The sequence below is a fragment of the Hippoglossus stenolepis genome, chromosome 1 (genome assembly GCF_022539355.2).
Source record: "Hippoglossus stenolepis isolate QCI-W04-F060 chromosome 1, HSTE1.2, whole genome shotgun sequence".
Lineage (NCBI taxonomy): Eukaryota > Metazoa > Chordata > Actinopteri > Pleuronectiformes > Pleuronectidae > Hippoglossus > Hippoglossus stenolepis.
In genome coordinates, this window is record NC_061483.1 from 24,674,206 (window position 1) to 24,695,828 (window position 21,623).

Genomic DNA, 21,623 nt, shown 5'->3' on the forward strand with positions numbered 1-21,623 from the left:
TAGATTCCAGTATTTATGAAGGCTCGCCAGTGAAACCTAATCTCCCTCGTGTCTCTTCATATCTCCTTTGTCTAAACAAGCCCCTGGTCTGCTTTACTTTGCTTAAATATCTGCGTCATGGCACACCAGAGACAATATACAGAACCAGCCTCTGTTTAGATGTATTTTGATGCAAAGGATGGAGTCCATGAATCCGATAAGCAAAGCTCACACTTGTGCATTACAGCTGGGATTTAACTGGTGAGGTTTCCTAAGCCAAAAGCTTTACCTAAAGCTACCAGTTAATAATATTTAATGTATTAAACAGCTTTAAATTCAAGTAAATATTTAAATCCAAACGATGTAGAAAATCTCAGGTATTTGCCAGCTCCAGTTTGTTTTATTGTAATGGAGAGTTTATGTTTTCACCAACTAATTAACAAAAAAGTGATAAAGACATTTCAGTGATGAGTGTAATCAATGATGTGCTTAGACATTATAAAATCCTTTAAATGCCTCTCATCATACACAGATGATATGAAAATATTGCGTACATTACTGTTACAGATCCTGTAGCGAGCGTGCTCCCCCGTACAGAAAGAAGAAGGTAAAGGGTTATAGGGTCTTGCGTGGTGCTGCTGGGGCCCTGAGGTCTGACTGCCTGACTGTGGCTGCTGGTCCTCAGCCTGGTGGACTGATCCAGGTTGGTAGAGGGGGGCCCAGACTTGGTTATTTGTGGGCTGCTGTGCCCTTGGCTGCACGTAGGGTATGCTGTAGCGGTGGAGGTTGTTAGAAGGGTCCAGGTTGTTTGACCTTTGGCCACCTTGGCCTATGGCTGTGGGGTGGTGGGCAGCTGCCGAGCGTCTCTGTCTGCGGGGGCCAGCCGTCCCCGATCCCTGGCCTGTGTCCGTCTGCAACGGAGCAACATACGGAGCTCTCCCATAGCCATACCTCCCTGGGACAATGGGACCGAGCCTCCTGAAAATATAAACAAGACAAACACCTAAACCAGTGACAGTATACCAATGATCACCTCCATATCTGGAGCAACACAAGACCCAGCTGAAAAGAACAGAAGTGAATCCACTTACCTATCATCTGTCTCACTATGGAAATTATTGCCTACTAACTCTATAAGAGCCAACTACAGCCTGTACCTCAGGGGCCATGCAGTATATTTGGATCAGTTTCTTCCTCTGTTGGGGTGTTTAAGCTAAATGTCCTCATTGACTAAGAAAACTGTCAAGCAGCTTTACCCGGACAAGAACTTTTTGGGAGCACCAGGATCCCAGTACCAGAAATCATGGGAGCTTTTGTCATTATTTGGCTCCTTAGATTCCAACTCAAACAACCCCCCATTACTCAGCTGTCAGTGCTGTTTGTTTAAAGGCAAGCACAACAGGAAGGAGGTCACAAAGCTGCCAAGCACAAGCGGAGCCTTTGACTCCGGCCATAAAAGACTAGCTTTCCACTGGAGGGAAGTCAGATGACCCACAGTGACAGCTCCACAGAGTCACTTTTAGACCAGGCTACTCAGCATGCATCATGGCCCTACAGGGTCTTTAAGGACTTGCATATCCAAGCAAAGACATGAGCTGCAATACACCGAAGAAACTACAGACGGTAGTCAAGGTAATCAAGGTAGGTAGGACAGTAGTCAAGGTAATCAAGCTTAATGTTTTTGCTGACCAATTTGATGAATGTTTCAGATTAATCATACATTTGCTGTCGGCTACACTTTGGATTTCTGGCAATCACAGGGGAGCTGGTGTGGTGCCAGGGACCAACGAATCCATGCCACCTAACAGCCCCAACAAGGAATGTCGGTGTAATCAGAATTTTATGAATGAAGGTGAACCTGGAACCTTTTTCTTCTCGGTTGGTAGAAAGACGATGAGTGTGAGCAGCGTACAGAGAAGCTGCAGATCTTTTCATTCAAATGGTGATAGCCAAATGGTTCCACGTTTCACTTCGTGTTTACAGCATCATAAAATCAGGAAACATTTTTGATAATCATCATTAAGTATAAAACCAGTAACTATCAGACCTGTCTCATTCCTGTTGAAGATGCCTCACATAAATTATACTTGTCTGTACATCACCTCTCTTACAAATTACATCATTTACATAGACTATTTCATTTCAAAGCATTCAGTGATCCTTGTGCCCTGTATGAAGGCACCTGCATGCTTTATTCTCTTCATTTTGTTATTCATCTATATCTGAACACTTCTGAACACAATTACAGCAGTAGAAAGTTTGGAGATTCAACGATTACAACATAGATTTGTTTTGTAGTCAGAACCATGAGTGATACCTTCGTCCACTTGGTCGAGTCTCCTTCCTCAGCTCACCACGACGACTGCTGTTGATAGGCCTACCCGTGTCACTGTGCAGAGAGAGTGTCGGCTGCACGGCTGAGATGACGTGGCCCGGTTGCTGAGGATGACTTCCAGATCTTCTTGACGAATGTTGGGTTGGAGTGTAAGCAGGCAGGCAGGGCCTGCTTTGCTCCTGTACCCCTTTTCCACAGCTCCGGGAGCAGGTTGACCAGGACCCCCAGGCACCCCAGGAGCCCTGAATTTCTCCATGTTCTGCCTTGAACTCCTGTTGGGGCTCTGCCCTTTGATGAACCTGTATGGAGACAGAAATAACCACAATTACTCACACCACAAGTGCAAAGAAACAGGATAGCACTACAAGATGTGGATGCCAAGGATTGATGAAAAGCCTCCATCAATGGTACTTTAATCTCCGCCAGATAATGGCTTGTATAAAAGCTCAAGTCAGTGACCTAATGTCACCATCATGACTATCGTGCTCCTCTGCCTCCTACCACTGTTCATGAAACAGACCTCTGTTCATGGTTATAAAACCGTGATTTGGCTGATTAGTGGTTGTCTGTTAGTGGCCTATCCCCCATTGGCTACCTGCACTTTTAAATGTTGATTCTATCCCCTGTGCAGCCCTGCCAGGGACATATTAGCTGCGATCACTGAACTCTCTGTTTGAGGAACCTGCCAGCAGGAGTCCTGTGCCAAGGCGGCTTTGTCCGTGGAGCCGCGTGGAAATCCTGCTCTTTAAGGGCCACTTTGTCTCCATTCACAGCAACCTCTTTGGGCAAACACATGGCCATCGTAAAAAGTTCAGCTGGCGTTGACTTTTAGCGGATGGAAAGAGAATACAGGAGCAGTAGGGAGAGTTGGCAGGAAGCTCTTTGGCTGTCAATCAGCCTGCGAAGCTATTCAGAGAGACCTCAGACCTCCCTCCACCTCCCCTTTCCCTGTCTCAGCCTTTGTAACTCTACGCCACTGTCATCTCCCGTGTCAGCCATAGGTCACACAGCTGGACTCCCGATGGAAACACATGGGGCTGACTCGCACCAAAACCCCTACACCCTGACATGATAGTTGATCTGTCAGTCATCTTCATACACTTGTTGCATCCATGCAGTTCCTGTGGCCCCAGAGATCAAGAGGTGGTCCGCCGACATCAGCCCTCTGGTTCTCGCTGCGATCAACACAACATTTCACTCTGTAGTTGCTATTTCACAGATTAGCACCCGGGTCAGGTTTCCCCTGGGAAAAAAGAATGTGGTTTGAAAGTCTATATCTTGAGGTGGCATTTTGCTACGTTAACAAGATGCAGTCATGTTTGGAGACGAGCTTTCCACTCGCCTGTGCCAACCACGCGCGATTAGGCTGATAAAAGAGTTCCTGGAAATATTTGTATAAGTACTCTATTACGAGAGTGAGAGTAAAAAACAGATCGCACATGTTTAAACAGAGTTTTTTTTGCCAGTGGCACCACCTGCTACACAACTGCTGCTCACCTTCCTGTGGTCTGTTGTCTGCTGGCAGTCCAGGTGATCTGAGCAAAGCAACAGCAGCAGCACAGAAACTCTACAGACAAAACACAGAGGTAGTTGGACTCAAATGACCTTAATGGTTTCAGAAATTGAAATGGTGCGGAGAGAATGAGCCAATCACACAAAAAATAAGATCACAGACATCCATCCACATTTAAATACAAACGAATGAATAAAGACATAAAAACAATCCGATGACGTTACCTGGTAATCCAGATACAGGCTCCCTGCATAGCTCTCCTGGAGTCTAAGGACACTGAAGTGTAAAGACAGAAGTTTACATTAGCGCACACCTGAGTGCTACCTGGCATTTTCAACACAATGGTTGTCTGTGTGGCCAGAGGCACAAGAGGGTGAAGACCAACTTTAACTTTAATCTCTGTCCATCTACAGTTGATTCCACACAATGTTTTATCCCTCTGGATTATTAACAGTAAATAGTACAAAAAAAATAAAAATCACATTACTGTGCCTGTAGCTGTGACTGTATAAATCAGGGGTTCTGAAAGTGGGGTCCGGGGTCCCCTTCAAAAATGGAAATAATTTGCTATATATTTCTAACTTAATTCATTTTAATTTCATCCATAAATTACATGCTGATTGAATGTATGATTATTTTGGTAATGAATTTCCTACACGTACAGTAATAAAACATTTAAAACCATAATTCTTGTCAAATGGGGTCTGTAGCTCAATAAGTGTCAGTTAAAGTCAAACTTCTGACACTTTTCTCATTTGCAACTTCATCACCCTGCTTGACAATCCCTGCAGACACTGACTCAGACTAAATAAATACAGGGCTTCTGCCCACTTGACCGTGTGAGTTGACCTCTCTGACCTCTGGCTCCTAATGAGGGACCCTCAACCTGGTGAAAACATGTCACCCTCCTCACCAGCAGGTCTGAGACCCAGTTAGAGAAGGACTTTGACCCCTCACCCTGGACCGTATAACTTAGCTCTGCAGTGCACCTTGTCTAAATTAAGTTGATTGAAGGAGACAGGATGGTGGAGAGGGCTGCAGACACGTCTCAGTGTGTGAACCAGCAGAAACACAGTAAACACGCTCACACTCATTATTATGATGATGATGATAATCATTATTCTAGCAAAATAATCAATAAATCCACAAGTGATAAGCAGACGTACCTGTTTGTTCCTGATGGTGGAGTTGTGTGAACTTTCTGTTCAGTGTGTCCTACACTGCAGCCTTCATGGATCCACTTCCACGTGCAGGTCTCCTCATGGTCGGAATCCAGGTGTGTATCTCCCCCTCCGACCAGCTGCTGTGATCCATGCAGCTCAGGAGGTCCGTGCTCACAGTTGTGACTGAAATCCTGGCGCAGTAGAAAGTGCGGAGCTCGGTCACCACGGTGATTCCAGCGAGTCTGCTTTGACGCACAAAGACACAGGATGACAGAAAACAACCTCTGCTGCGCCCCCTGCCGGTGCTAATACTAATAATACTCTCTCTCTGTCTCTCTCTCAATGTGTGTTCACGCTCTAAATTTGTGTGAGGCACTCAGCGAGTGTCGGGAAGAGAGTGAGAGTGCAACAATCTCTCTCTCTCTCTCTCTCTATCTGTGGTCATGTGTGTTTGTGCGTGTGTGTGTGTGCAGTGAGTGAGATTGCAATAGATTTTATATAGTCTCTCTCTCTCTCTCTCTCTCTCTCTCTCTCTCTCTGTGTGTGTGTGTGTGTGTGTGTGTGTGTGTGTGTGTGTGTGTGTGTGTGTGTTTAGCAGTCAGGGAGTGTGTGTGGAAGAGAGAGAGAGATGAAAGAGGGGGTTAGAGAGCTAGAGTTAAAAGTTTTTCAGAGGCTCTCTCTCTCACACACACACACACACACACACACACACACACACACACACACACACACACACACACACACACACACACACAGTGACATGTCACCTGGGCCGACCTAAGTTATTTAATTTATTACTTTCAGTGAGGACAAAGTGGACAGCTCCATCCAGCAGCTATGAAGGTGGACACTAAAGGGACATGTCAAAACCCCCATTGTATCACTGTTGTCCATATTTTATAAAATCAAAGTTGTGAGGCTAACAAAAGGTGACTGGAGTCAGTCCAAGTCATATCAGTGACACAAAGTTAAAGGCGTTGGTTAAAAAAACACTCAAACATTTCCTATCACAAGAAGCACCTGTTAGTGGGAAGCATCCCTAGCAAAAGAAGGACAACAGAAGGACAACAGAACAATGACCCTTAAACATTGAAGTAAATCTACTGCATGGCCTCAACCTAAGAAGTGGGCGTGTCCAGAGACTAAACCCATAGAGAACTCAAGAGAGCTGAGACATTTGAAGACTGTTACAACATAGGTCATTTTTATTTCCTCCTTCATGTTGTGCAGGTCTGATCCACAGTTAGAGAAAGTGCTTGATTGAGGTTGTTGCTGTTAAAGGTGGTCCGACAAATTATCAAATTCAAAGGGTTTGCTCATTTTTTCTACTGCCACCGTGAACGTTTAGGATGTCTGTTCAATACCAACACGAAAGATATTAACTAATTATTGCTGATCATAACGGTAATACCCCGCTTCAGTTTTGCTTGTGATGGCTTTATAATGGCTGATGAAATTAGTTTACGGTCTGTCCACCCTGAGTCCACTGACAATAATCTCCTGGAAAGACCTGATGTATGAAGGTAGTCTACAGTGGTCTATGTAGTGGTTTATAATCTACGACCTAAAGTCCAGGCTAAGTTCATGAAGGTACATTTAATTAACTGGGTGCATATCACTCAGCAGTGACAAAATTGGATAAGGTAAAGGCTTTTCATTTATAATAGAAAATGGAACATGGTTTGTTTGAAAGCCTCCTAATTTAAAAAAGTGGTCTGAATGTTTTGCATGTACAGCCTACAGCAGTGGAGTGTAATTATATGTATAGGTTGAGATTGTTTACAAAATGAATTAACTGGAAGACTTGGTGCATTGTTCTCTTTAGCCTCTTTGTTTCATTCGACAGAACAAAACAGAACTATGTGTAGTTCAGTGGTTTAAGCTATGCCATGATACATACAGTGTATGCACTGCAGCTTATTATAGCCATTGTCTAATTCTGGCTTGACAGTGGCTTCATTATGAATCTGTCAATATTGTGAAACCTGTGTGTCAATATGTTTCCAAATGTGAGTCTGTCTACTAACCTATAATACAAAGGGTATTTTATATAGAGTATATGTGTGACTGCATGTATCTGTAGACAAGTGGTCCCTCACGGATCATCCTAACTGATGCTGCTCAGGAATGTGCCTTTAACCCCAATGTCTTCCAACAAAACTCAAAACTCAGAGTTCATTACAATGTTAAAGTATTGTAATGAACTCTGCTTCATTACGTGATGAATGAACTATGGTCTCACACCGGACATCAGACAAGAGATGCATTGATCTGCCACTGGACGTCTCCCACAGGACAAACTATCTATAAGTCACTTCAGCTGAATAAGATATTTGACAGTGTTGGTCATTTTCACTGCTAGCATTAAAAGATGATCCGCACTGCTGCCTAATCTGATGTTATCTAACAATCATTCCTAGAATTGGCTGACTTATTAATAAGGACAATATATAAGCCAAGGTCAAAGGTCAACTTCAGTTTGAGCTCATATTATTCTGTAAAAAAATCTCTTCTGGCCACGATTCAACACCATAGTTTAGGAACAGGAGAGGTGATTGTGACCATATTTCCTGCAACTTGGTTGGCAGAGGTGTGCAACCGCAAGGCAGTAATTACATTTTTATGTTAAATAAAATCCAGATTTTGAAACCAAGAAAAAGAATTCCAGTTTCAGGTGGTTATGTTTTTTTTGTTTTTTTGGAGGGCATGACTCACAATAAACAATGCACTCTGTTCATTCCAGGAGAAACTAATAGTTGGTCCTGTGAGGTGGAACGAACTGGCAGCCACATCTCACTCAGGTTTATCAGAGGGTCGAGCACGTCAACACTGCAGCCTCCAAACCAGTGCTTAGGTTTATTGCTTGTCCTTCAACCAAACACGAATTGTGAAGATAATATTGCTCAGCCATCATCACTTGGTAAGTGAATATTATAATATTATAATAAAGCTGCTCTAGTACACTGACCTCCTCTATGGGAACACAATTTATAAAACAGCTCTACTCTGTCTGCCAGCTCCTCTACCAATCTGCTCATGGGCCCGTTTTGTTCATTAATGGACGTACCTTCATTGTACCAAAATGCCTTTGTGTGTGTGTGTGTGTGTGTGTGTGTGTGTATATGTGTATTTGAGCCCTGAACTCACCAGAACTGCGTTGAACATACATATTTGTTTGAGAAATTAAAATTTGATTGATTTTAAAACTAGAAGGTCTCAACGTTCTATGCAAAGTACCTTAAAATGAAAATAGAATTGAATTTAAATACTTCTGCCAAGGCTAATTGGCCACTTAATCACCACATTGCATGTACTGTGTAGACAGAAATGTTCTGCAGACTGCAATATTTAAACATAGTCAAAATATCCATTCTTTGATAAGGTTGAATATTTGTTACCATACAGTAACTGAATTAAGATCTCAAGATCACAAAATCCAGATCATTATCTGGATCTGCACCAGATGTCAACTGTTCGTTGATATTGGCACAATACACATGCTTTATTATTTTCATAAAGATCTTTGCATTATATCTTAATTAATCAAATAATCAAATCAGCATGGTAACTTGCTTGATTTTGCAATATTCATGTAAAGTATGAAAGGTTATACTTTATATATAATAACTTAACAAATATGTAAGGTGGAGAAATAGATCATAAACTGAGATATTCTCATGCACGTCATTGAGCTTTAGATCACTGCCCTCACTCTTTATAATGAACTAAAACAAATACATATTTGAGCAGTAGATTTATGGTGGACTACTACTCACCAAGACATAAGGATTTCATTTTGAAGTGTTTAGCTGTGTGGTGCTACACTGTCCAGACTTCTTGACTTCTTTCCAGCGATGAGACACATTCTTACGCTCCTCTCTCTGCGTCTGCAGGCAGTCACCAGTTCACAGAATCCTTTGAGACCAGACTTACCCCCCCTCCCCCACGATGTTGACAGCCACAAAACAACAAAATGTGTCAACACAAAGCAATGTTGTTTATGAGAGCTGCTAAAAATAAACCAGTTGTAGCTTTCTGACAGCAGACTTTTTACTTGGTTACTTGTCAAAGTATTTTTGCACGAGATCGTCAATGGAAACAACCTCCATATAAGCTAAATACTGCAGTAATACTTTCTGTACAGCATTTAGCTTTTTGTCCTCTAATTCAGATCAACTGGTTTGATGAAGAGATATTGTATTTAGCTATTTTGCAGGAGCAAAAAACATATTTTGTTGTGGGAAGATGTGCGAGATTATGGCCAACACATTTCCAAAAGAAATATTCTAATGTCAACCACCATCCAACTGAAATAGGTATATATTGTGGTGTAGTGCTAATGTCTGAGCAAAGTGCGGAAAAAACTGAAATAAGGAAGGGGACCATCGGAAAGTCTGGTTTGGATTTATCGTTTGACTTTTCTTGAGACCGTGGATGTCTTTAACATCAACTTAAACATTCACTGATTAATGGAAAAATACATTGAGAGTTACTGGTCACTGATGCTATTGGAAACTAGAAGAGTAGAAAAAGAAGAAAGAAAAACTTTTAACCTACAACCTGATGTTCTTGTCTTCTTCAAATTTAGATTCCCTCGAGCAAGGCATTGATCTCCAGTGGAGTGGATGACATTGGACAGAAGTACCTGTCAACCCCTGTGCATGTGTGCATGTGTGTGTAGCCACTTAACACTTCATCCCTCTGCAGTTACTCGTCCAGGCCGGTGCTGTGTTCTCATGCCTGATTAAATAAGGGTTAAGAAATTCTTTCCAGGTTGGTTTGAGTGAGGGCAACAGGGACAGGTGGTGAGGAACTGGTGCAGCGTCGGTGCCTTCAGGGACATTCCAGTCTGAGCTCCCGCCACCCAGAGGACCCTGCATGGTTCCTGGACCTCCAATACAAACACACACACACATCCTCGGCCTCATGGGAGACCAGTGGCTGTGAGGTGTGATAATGTTCTAAGTCAAATCGCCTAATAAAGGAACCAGAAGAGATGAAATTACATAGTTTTGAGGTGGACTCATGTTTGGGGAACAGGAGGATCCTTGGACAGAGAAAAAAAACTGCTGATCTGGACTGATTTGAAGCCTGATTTCCCCAGTAAAGACAATTCTAGAAGTTGAATTACTACCCTGCTGTTGTCTCCACCAGCCAGTGTAGTCTCAGTCCGTTTACGTGTCCATGACATATTACATTGACAAAAATATGAGGTCACTGCGATCTTTGTCGTCTGACAACTAAATCAATTCATCTTTAAGTGACAGCTGGTAATAATTTGAAGAAATTCCCTAAAGACAGACTTGAGATATCATTTTCAAGAGGCCAAAGACATAATTTATGAGGCCACCGTGACCTTGACCTTTGGACACCCGAATCTAATCAGACTCATATTGAGTCCAAATATACATTTGTGCCAGATTTGAAAGGATTCTCTCGAAGCATTGTTAAGATAACATGGTCACAAGGAAATAAATTGTGCTTTGTAAGGTAGAAAACGACCTAGAATTTGGACCTTTGATATACAACATCTTATCACTTAATCCTTGTGTCCAACTGAATGTTTGTACCACGTGGAACCTTCTTGAGATATTGTGTTAACAAGAATGGGACAGATGGATGGACGGTATAAACCCAAGTGCCTCCGGCTACTTGCTGTCATCCGCGTCGAGGCATAAAAAACAATCATATAAATCATGTACACAACCTGTGTTATTACAGAATCATTTAATTCTAAGTACAATACAGAAAATAAGTGGTAAACAAGAAAGGTCCTTGTCCTTGTTTGTGCCCTTCTTTTTACATCAAGCAGGAGAAAGTGAGAGATTGATGCATAACACAAGACTTGAGACAGGAAAATCATTCTAGTCTCGAGAAAAGAGACACTAGTCATTTTCAGCAGATGACAGTCACGGTGAGGAGGGGTCATTCAGAAGGCTTTTAAAGTGCAGAAGATGCTCCGTGAGGACAACAATGCACAGTGAGTCCTTTGTTAACTTTCTTCAAGTATGTCGCTGCTCAAAGCACAGAAGAATCAGACCAGTGATTTTAGTGAAAATCTACATTCAAATCAAGACGCCTTTGTCATCGCCACTTCTTTAGACATGTTTAAAACAATCTAAGTCTTAAGGAAGAGTTTCCCACACACCGGGCAAATGCACCCTCGGCTTTCAAAGATTTTAATAACTGATAAAGTCGCTAAGTGATGATGTGTTAGAGATGGCGTTTTAAGAGTGAGCGCTGGAGGCCCCGGGTAAAACTATGTCCACGTGTTCATGTGTGTGTGTTTGAGTGATCTCAGAGTGAAACTTTGGTCCTCTTCACTTGGTCTCAGAGAGTTTTGCAAGGCTGGCTTGGCGGAAGGCCGCTTGGTCCCTCATCTCCAACACAGAGTCTCTCACCATCTCTGCAAACATGGAGGGCCAGAGCTTATGGAGAGCTTCGCCCTTCAGGTTTGTGTCTGATGACCTTTGGACCAACTCCTGGAGGTATGTCTCTATCATGGTGGATCGCTCCGACGAGTCCGCTGTGCTCTCCTGTCAGGGAAGGAAAAGCAAGTCATTTTTGTTGTTTTGTTCTGACTGTTGTCATAACTTTACTGTAATAACAGAAAATAACAAAATATCCTTGGCAACTTTTTCAACAAGTTTGGATGAAGAACATTTGATCTTATTGACAATTTGTCAAATGTGCACTTATCAGATTAATCATTGTTTAAATGTAGCTATTACATGTTTAGTAAGAACGACATTGGTTCTTTAGAATGTCAACATACATGTGCCTTTAAAAAGAAAATAGAATGTTGTGAGAGCATAAGTATAATAAAGTAATGTTCAAAATGTTTTTTTTACAGCACACTATCCACACTATACATTAATGGAGTGAGTGATGATAAAATGTTCAGTCTATGTTGAGACTTGAGATGACTAATCCTGGTCAAGACAATATAGTTTGTTTTGTTTCATGTTTCCCTTGGAATTGGCCACAACTCCAGTCCTACATGCTCTGCATTAAGTTTTTTCCCCTCTTTTTCATAAATATAGCTTAATCTTTCATCTTCATGGAAAAGATAGAATATGTCAGCCTAAAAAAATGATAGTCTTCTGGTACAAGCCACAGCTTCCAAAAAATATACAACATAGAGAAAACTGAGATTTGAAAATAAAATCCGATTACAACTGCATTAGCTCTGCTGATGCTTTCCATCATAAAAAAAATGGCAGAGGTAGCTAAAATGCATACCACTCATTTAATTTCTTTTAAAAAAATAAAAAATGAAGCCTCTCAGAGGCTAAATCAACCATAGTCCCAAATCCCCCGGATTAGTCGTTGTAGAACTGAAGAGAGGAAAGATTTAAATCATTTTGGAACAAGAAGGCGTAATAACAGCTGTATTCAGTCACTGAAAGTGGGTTTGAGATTCCAAAAATTGGTGTCTGGAGTTTATTTATTTTTGTTTTGAGTGTGTAGTTTCCATTTGTCAGCAAACGGCACAGGAAAGTAGATTTTGTCTCTTTGATCCATGAGGATTAAATCCAATGTCTTACATACATAAAATTCACACGACAATATAGTTTTGCTCAACTGAACTATTTGCATAAGGAATACTGCAGTGGAACATAGAAATGGTTTTAACTATAAATCACAATAAAGTAGTATATAAAAGTGAAATCATGCAACACTGGGCACTTTATTAGGAACACCTTTACCTTATTCATGCAATTATCCAATCAATAAAACGTGTTGCGTCAGTGCAGTACGTAAAATACTGCAGATAGAGGTCAGGAGCTTCACATCACACATCAGGACAGGGATATGTGAGCGCAGTGATTTTGATCATTGCATAATTTGGGCATCTGTGGATCATGAGGTGGAGAGGGTAGTCCACTAACCAGAGGCTCGGTGGTTTGATCCCCGGCATCTCTAGTCTGCATTCCGAAGTTTCCTTGGGCAAGATACTGAACTCCCACTTGACAACTGTGTTGACAGTGTATGAGTGGTGTGTGATAGAAAAAGCGCCGTATAAATGTGAGCTTGAATGGGTAAATGTCACTTGTAACTAGTAAAGTGCTCTGAGATGTCGATAAGACAGATTTTTTTCGACAGGCTAATTTTTGTGTTTTACGTAACTTTCTGTCTTGTTTACTGAGAATATTGCAAAAATGAAAAAACATCCAGTGAGTGGTATTTCTGCAAATGGAAACACCTTGTTGATGAGAGCAGTCAGAGGAGATTGGCAAGGCTGGTGGAGCTGAAAGTCGACAGTAACTCACTCTCTACAACTGTAGATTGCTATCTACAGTTGTAGAGAGTGAGTTACGACATGTTGCTCATTCTGAGATGCTGAGATGCTCTTCTGCTGAAGAGCATCTCAGAATGAGCAACATGTCGAGGCAGATGTGCTAAAACAGCAGAAGAGCAACTGACATGAGCCACTCCTGTCAGCCAAGAACAGACATCTGAGGCAAAACTGGACAATTGAAGATTTCAACGATGAATCTAGATTGGTTGGGCAAAATTCGGCTTTAATCCATAAACCTAAACTGCCTTGGGCTGACAGTTGGGGCTGGTTAAGATGGCATATTATTATGAACGTGTGCTTCCCTTCATGGCCATAATTTATCAATCTTCTAATGAACTCTTCCAACATGATAATGCTCCATGTCACAAAGCAGAAGTCTCACACTGGTTTTACAAACAGGACAATGAGTTCAGCGACCTCGGTGCCCTCCCCAGTTACCAGATGTGAATCCAGCAGAATCTTTGTGGTAGAAGTAGAGATTGGCAGCTTGAATGTGCAGCTGATAAAAGAGGAAAGTTTCCAACATCTTGTGGAATCCATGCCACCAATCCAAGGGAGGCCCTACCCAGTGTCGGTATGGTGTTTCTAATTAAGTGCTCTGTGAGTGTACGTGGTGTTGACAAAGTAAAATTCTGCAACACATTTCTGGTGGAACAGCGGCCACAGGGAGAATACTGTTCATCAAGAGTTCTTTACAGGTCCATCCATCCATTGTCTATCCGCTTATCAGGGCTCGGATGGTGGATGTAGCCAGCCAAGTTAGGTATCCCAGACATCTCCTCCAAGTTGGGTGTGCCCTGTAAACCTCCCAAGGAAGGCACACAGGAGGCTGAACCACCTCAACTGTCCCCTTTCGACATGGTGGAGCAGCGGTTCTACTCCGACCACCCTCCTGATGTCTGAGCTCCTCACGCTATCTCTAAGGCTGAGTCCGGCAACCCCATAGAAAAGAATAATTTTGGCCACTTGTATACACGACCTGGTTCTTCTGATCACTAAGAGCTTGTGACCCTAAGCAAGGGAATATAGATGGCTCCTCTTCGCCATTACAGTCCAATCCAATGTCTGCATTTCTGCTGACACTGAACCAACCCACCTGTCCATCCCGTGCTACATCGTGTCCTCACTCCTGAACAAGACTGTGAGCTGTTGTAGGAACTAACTCTACAATGTGTAGAGCATCATTTCTGGACTAATGGATTGATGTGCCAAGAGAACTTGTAACTTAAATCTGTTTCAGAGTTGTTCAGTCTCTCAAACCACTGGGGTGGTGTGATTAGAACAGGACTGACCTCAGGGCTCTCTGCACTGCAGTCTCTGCTGGGGTAGTTGAACAGCGCTCTGCTCAGGCCTTCTCCCAGGAGCTTCCCGTTGTCTCGCAGATCCTCCGGACTGAGCCCCGGCCTCCGCCCTCGCCCCTCCAACAGGAACTGCAGCTGACGCTTCCTTGATGAGGATGAAGAGAGACCGGAGAGATGAGTGAGTCAGACACAGTGGAGACACACAGACACCTGTGGCAGCAAGTCAGTAACACCAAGATAATAAAGGTGTGTTCTTGTGTCCATCAAATAACACTCTCACTTTAGGCTCCATTCTTCCAAAAAAGATGACAGCAATCAAACTGTGGCTGAATAAAATATTAAGAATTTTTCCTCAGAAAACATTTCTATGTTGGTGTTTCAATTGCAGTCTTATCACTCAGAAGCAGGATGTGAACACTTAAAGCAGTAGTGTCATCTCATGTGATACACTATTGCACCAACATGTTCCACAGGCCGGTGCCAGGATGCTGAAATAGTCTCTCTGGAGGAGGCTGCAGGCAAACATTCCATATGGGATAAGACAGTTTGTAAAGTGTGTGTGTGTGTGTGTGTGTGTGTGTGTGTGTGTGTGTGTGTGTGTGTGTGTGTGTGTGTGTGTGTGTGTGTGTGTGTGTGTGTGTGTGTGAGAGAGAGAGAGAGAGAGAGAGAGAGAGAAAGAGAGAGACAATCACACATTACTCTGACTAACAAGGTGAAACGCGCTTAAGCAAAGCAGACCTCTGTGTGTATATGTGTGTGTGTGTTGTAACAATACACAATGTCTGATACAAACCCTGTGACTTTACTTGTCTTCCCTTGGGCTGTGAGCCAAGAGTTAACATGATATGTCACTTGCTGACTGAGCATTGCAGACACAGGGCCAATGAAGTCTATTTAAAGGTCCTGTGCAATATAGTGGCCTTTTGTATAATATGATGTTATAAGTAACATGGGCATTGAGCAATGGGAGCATTCAGTAAAAAGATCTTGTGATGTCTCCTCTTCAGTGGGGACGTTTCAGATGAAATTTGAGATAGAAGTAAACATTAGCTCTTCTCATTGACATCATGTGAACAAGGTCAAGACATCAACTGAAGTAGAAATCAAACGACCTGAAAATACTTCTGTAATGAAAATCCCCATCCACCAAAGAGATAATGTTTTCATCTGTGTTTGTTTGTTCCATGACATTTTGTGGGAGGATGCAGAATGACCCAAGGCAGAACCCATCACATGTTGGAGTGAATCTGGACAAACAGGCGGATACAGGAAACTTTCTTTAACATGGGGAGATAGGTTGCTGGCCTTGGCGGCGGTATGCCCTCTCCGAATGCCTTTCTAGTTCAAAATGCTTCAGGCTTTTTTTTTTTATTTCATGACAACTTCCTCCCAGTGCAGCAGTGTAATTAAAACATCAAATAAAGGGAGATAATTATCAAAGTACAGCATCCAACCAGTGCTACCACACGTGATGAGGATATGGTTGATGCCTGTAGTATTGTATAGAGAGTGGTCACATAAGCAGCTGAGGAAGTTTATACTGCGCCTCGGAAAATTGAAAACCCATTTCATAACAGCTCTTCATCAATACTTTCTGGGAACTATGACTTTGATTGGAAGAAAGAAAACAACCAGAAGGAAAAGTTTTGGGGGAAACTGAAACATTAGACAACTTTAGCTCAGCAATTCTTATAAAGGAAGTGATGGCTGCAGATGAACCTGTTCAGCAGAAAACAGCAGTGATTTGCCTTTCAAAATATTTACAGTGCAACACCTGACCAAATGATCCATTTTACAGAAGACAGTCCAAAGCAATCTGTAATAAAAATTCCTATAACTAAGAATTTTATAATACAACTACTTCACAGCACCAGGATAATTCATTGAGTAGACACTACGCTGCAGACACAGTCTTGTCCACAATATTGATGTTTGTAATTATTGAGTGTAGTTCACACATTTTAAAAAATAATTTCTAAAGGATAAATTGATTATTGTCATATACATTGTTTTTTTGTTTTAATGCAGTACTATTTAACACACTGTAACATACAAGGGTTTTCAGTGGGAATAAATCCTCAAACGCTGGGATTGTCAGGGTCTTCCTCTGATGTCTCGACAGTGTTGAGCTGCCTACCCACAATGCACCGAGCAAATTGCACACAATTTCTTTTTATATGTGCAAATAAACTGAAACCAGAGAACAAAGTCTGCAGCACGAAGGTTTTTCAGGGATAAGACTTCAAATCTAACAGCATTTAGTGCTACAAATGGATATAATTGACTTTCAGGGAAGTAATTCTGCATGCAGCAAACTGTGATTAAGATTTCAACACTGATGAAAATAATCCTTTTGTGTATTACCTATTCATAACAGAGTGTGTATAAATCATGGCGAGATACAGTCAGGAGTTAGATGTCCTAATGTTCACGAGTTCATTTTCAACATGATTCTGACACTAAGTGAGGACACAGAAGCTCAGACACTGCTGTGCTTTTCAACAATAAGTGATGAGAGGGTTTAATGAATTGTGTTTATATTTCATGGAGCATGCACTTCCCTTTTTTTTTTGCACCACTGAAATCTTCATGTTCTCCTGCACATTATTGTGATTATGTCAATCACAATGGAAAGTACTTAGGGATCAACATGTTCTCTTAACTTTACACATGATTCAACCTGGAAAGGTCCCAATTTTTAGGTAAACTTAAGAGAAATAGTAAAATATTTGCAGCTTCAAAAATAGTGATTTTTTGTCTTTTGCTAAAATGCACTCTTGTGCGTGACAAATTCAGTGGATTATTTTTGCTTTGTGAGGATGTTTTTCATTGACCGACAGTGACAGCTCTCAATAGTTTTTGGCTGGGGAGAGAGAGGAATGTTTGTGTGGAAGTGCCAAATACCCACCCTTACCCTGAGACACATAGTCTGATTCTCCTGGCTCCTCAGTGCCAGGCTCTGTCTCGCTTTCTCACACACACAAACGTATACGCACAGGCATGCACATGCATGCACAGTAGCATACGCACTCATAAGCTGTAACTCTTTATGAATCCCCACATTTTTTAAATATTTAACGCAAAAACACACAGTCCAGGACTCAGCACTCACCTGTCATTAAATTGTGGTTAAAGTTATATAATGGATCAGAGTCTCAGATCAAGTTCTCACCTGGACTCCTCGAGTAGCAGCAGGAGCCGATAACGTGGAGTTTCTGTGGCTGCTATATGACCCAATGTTCCAAACACACGCTCAGCAGCGATCACATCATTCATGGTCACCTGAGGCAGACACACACATGGATTAAGAGGCAAAATCCTCAGATGGTTCATTCCAATGGGCTCCTAGTTTAAGGTTGGAAACAGTAAAATATTAGTTTGCCATTTTGAGAGAAACACTTTCTGACTTAGATGAAACATTCAGTATAACTCTTATAACTTATAACTCTATACTGCCAGTTAGCCGACCTTGGCATACAAATTGGACACAGCATGAGTGTCTGTCAGACTGCAGATAACAAAATCCCACTACCAGAAGTGCTAAAGCTAACACACTATATTTAAATGGTTTAATCCAAACAAAAACTTAAGTGTGATAAAGACAATTTGCCATTCCAGGGGAGGTGCTGTGTCCAACTATTACTTGGCTGGGACCACTTGCCAGGAAGCCATCTGAAAGTCCCATAAGAACCCTGGAATAATTCAGCATATAACCTCCTGTAATGTCTGGATTTAACTAATGATATATAGCATGCTAAATAATTATCTAAAAAAGGAAAATAATATTATCTCTGGATAGAACCAGCAAGCTGTTTCCAGTCGTTATGCTAAGCTGCTCTGACCCACTGCTACATAATAACTTATTTTCAAAACAAATGAGCATATTTTCAAATCATTCCTTGAACCTTTAAATTTGCAGTTACAACATTTTTGCTACAATTAAACATATTAAGCAATCAAGACACCTTTATGTAAGAAATGTAAAAATAAATGTAACATCTATAATTAAGAGTGAAATTCATAGCTGGTTACTACATTTGTTTCCAGCATGCCAGCAGGAGGGCTGAAGAAATGATCTATCTGCTCCTCACCTCCTGGCCATTGATCTTCAGCAGGTTAAGGTGGTGGAGGCGGTAGATGACGAAGGAGCGCCACAGAGACAGAGCGACCATGGGGTTTCCCTCCGGGTGAATGGTCAGCTGATCCAGACGCCTCACCTGAGCCAGGGCTGCCAGCTGCGCCAGACGGCTGATGTTGGTTTCCAGGAAGATCAGGTGCTGTGGAAGAAGCAACAAGTCAGTTTCGGAGAAGCAGAACAACAGTATATAGTTCTATTTGTTTCTATTGTCTGAGTTGATCATGGTTCAGACTGTCACAGTGAATCATTTGGAAATGTCAACTTAATTACATGTTACATATAATTCCAAATTCTTTCACTACTTCTACTACTAATAATAATAATAATAACAATAATAGTAATAATAATAATATCTTTATTTATATACACCTTATAAAACAGAGGGTTTCACACAAGCAAAAACACAAAAATATAACATTAGCAGAAATAAAAAACACTCATAAAAGAATTAAAACAATAAACATGTGACAGAAATTTTAGCATGACCATCCATTACAATAATAAAACCAAGAATGAGCTATAATAAAAGCACATTTAATATAAAGAATATGATTATTGTTGGACTTGCCTTACACTACGATAACCAAACCAGTAAAACTTGTTTTGCAAAAAAGAAATATTTGAGGGTCAATTCACAGAAAATCAAAAAAATGATAAGTAATATTCCCGTATTTCATTTTGTGCAGAAGCAACAAGAGTCCCCTGCTCACATACACACATAGGCCCTGCAAGCCTGGTATACTCCTTTTTTCCTTATAAAATCAGTGCACCTTTTACTACAGCCTTCTAAAAATTATGTAATGATGACATATTAGATTGAGAGTAATCGAATAGATGCATGTGAATATGCCAAATGTTCTCGTGTGTTAAAAGAAACTAGTCTGTTAACAGTGTGCGACGAACAGTGGCCTGGTTTTCCACTGTCTATACACCTGAAGCCCAAAATATTGGCCATCACCCCAGAGGCTAATTCATCATCAGACCATAGATGATCTGCCCCGAGAATGTGTTGAAGGTAATTTTGTACCAAAGAAGGAACTAGTGTGTTTGAGCAGGAGATTCACAAATGACTACAACTGGATCTCAAATATGCATCAGCCAACACCTCCCAAATCCTCATTCTCAGTGTCATGACACAGCAGTTTGGTGATAAATGATATTTAGTGTTTAAAATAAGTGAGAAGGCTAAAATAAAAAAGCAGACGATTTCTGGGGGAAATCACTTCCACGGGTTATTCTATGTGACTGGTGCCCTCACCGATAGATTGGGGAACTTGACCCTTATTCGCGGCAGTGTCGGTACGATGGCGTCAAAGCTGATGTAGCGGAAGGTTATTACGGTGACAGCACCGGCGGTCTGAACTCCCCATCCCCTCTCCAGGGCCTCCAGGGCTCCAAGTCCAAACAAACGCAGGGTGTCTCCATCCAGCTCCACTAGGTGACAGTCAGATAGGGACAAGCTCTGAACGCTGCTGCTGCTCCCTGACTCCACAAGCCTGCAGAACACACACACACACACACACACACACACACACACACACACACACACACACACACACACACACACACACACACACACACACACACACACACACACACACACACACACACACACACACACAATCACAATATGCTTCAAAAAGAAGAATATCGAAATCAAAATTACGACAGAACACTCGGTGGTCCAGTCAATGTCCTATTTGTGTTGCCTAATTGATTTCTTTCTTGATAAGAGAGTCGTGAGAGTTGAGAATCTTGGCGAGTCTCAAGGAGACATAATCTCCTCGGCCGAGCCCATGTGCTGAGCCTTCTGGGTCTGCTGACACTCTGAGGACTTTTCAGCATAGCAGGGCATCAGATGGCTACTGGCTGCACGGTACTCAGCGCTGATCATTTTGGGCTCAGTCTGCCAACTAGCTAATCACCCCTATTCATATTTCACACCCTTCCAATCTCGCTGCAACAGAAAGCCATAGTGGTTAGACGACTAATCCTTTGATTGCAGAACTCTATATCCGAGATTCTTGTTGAGACCAATTTTCATAAAGTATGTGTGTGAGTGGCGTAGTCGGAGACAGAATTCTGAGTCTGGGACAGAGAGAGAAAGGTGCATACCTCCACCAGGGCCCAACCTTCAATCAAAACTGCACCAAGTTTCACACACTCACAGACTGAAGGGTATAAATCTGTGTGGTCATCCAGCAACGGTGAAACAACAACCAATTAACAGAAAAAATACTCAGTGAAATTCCTGCACTACAAAACCTACTTTAGTAAAAAGAGGTAAAGTACTGTTTTTGTGCCTCTGACTAATAAATGACTATACATGACATCATTAGATGATTAATATTGAAGCATCAGTGTATAAGAAGCATGTTACTGTTATAGTTACTGGAGGCTGAGCTGGTTTGAACTACTTTACATACAGGGACACCAGATAACGCACATTGAACAATGAGTTGTAATTTAAAAGCTGGTATGAAATATTCACTATTATGTTACTAATATGTAAGCATGTAATACATGAGTTAGTTAGTAAGTTCTGCAACTAGATTATTCATCTGCAGTTTATCTATTCAAGACTGTTGGTCCAAATGTCCAAATGTGGTTTTATCCCATATTATTTATCATCACAAAAGAGCAGAAAAGCAGCAAACCCTCCCAACGTCAGATTCAAGTGATTGTCTTGTCTTTAACACCAGTTACTTTCAAATGTTTAAGCAGGAGGAACGTGACACAACACTGACATCTGGGTTTTGGTTGATGATAATTGGCCTCGAGTCAGTTTACTTATTCATTCATGTGTAAAAGACAGGTGAATGGTCCTGAGCCTCAGGAGATGGGAGAGTGCAGGACCACAAAACCTTTTGGGGAGTGTGTGTGTGTGTGTGT

General features: G+C 41.7%; 2 protein-coding genes across 2 annotated transcripts in view; both read right to left on the reverse strand.

Annotated features, from left to right (window-relative positions):
* LOC118111732 (thrombospondin type-1 domain-containing protein 4) overlaps positions 1–5,332 on the reverse strand; it is a 45,826-nt gene extending 40,494 nt beyond the window's left edge. The window contains exons 1-5 of the mRNA XM_035160509.2: positions 4,994–5,332; positions 4,052–4,103; positions 3,812–3,881; positions 2,297–2,613; positions 534–957 (exon numbers count right to left, since the gene is read on the reverse strand). Coding sequence (XP_035016400.2) covers positions 534–957; positions 2,297–2,613; positions 3,812–3,881; positions 4,052–4,080 — 840 coding nt within the window. The 5' untranslated portion in view covers positions 4,081–4,103; positions 4,994–5,332. The remainder of the gene's footprint in view (positions 1–533; positions 958–2,296; positions 2,614–3,811; positions 3,882–4,051; positions 4,104–4,993) is intronic.
* A 5,368-nt stretch (positions 5,333–10,700) lies between these two features.
* LOC118111346 (leucine-rich repeat-containing protein 49) overlaps positions 10,701–21,623 on the reverse strand; it is a 40,579-nt gene continuing 29,656 nt past the window's right edge. The window contains exons 14-18 of the mRNA XM_035159857.2: positions 19,990–20,227; positions 18,685–18,870; positions 17,766–17,875; positions 14,585–14,738; positions 10,701–11,526 (exon numbers count right to left, since the gene is read on the reverse strand). Coding sequence (XP_035015748.2) covers positions 11,311–11,526; positions 14,585–14,738; positions 17,766–17,875; positions 18,685–18,870; positions 19,990–20,227 — 904 coding nt within the window. The 3' untranslated portion in view covers positions 10,701–11,310. The remainder of the gene's footprint in view (positions 11,527–14,584; positions 14,739–17,765; positions 17,876–18,684; positions 18,871–19,989; positions 20,228–21,623) is intronic.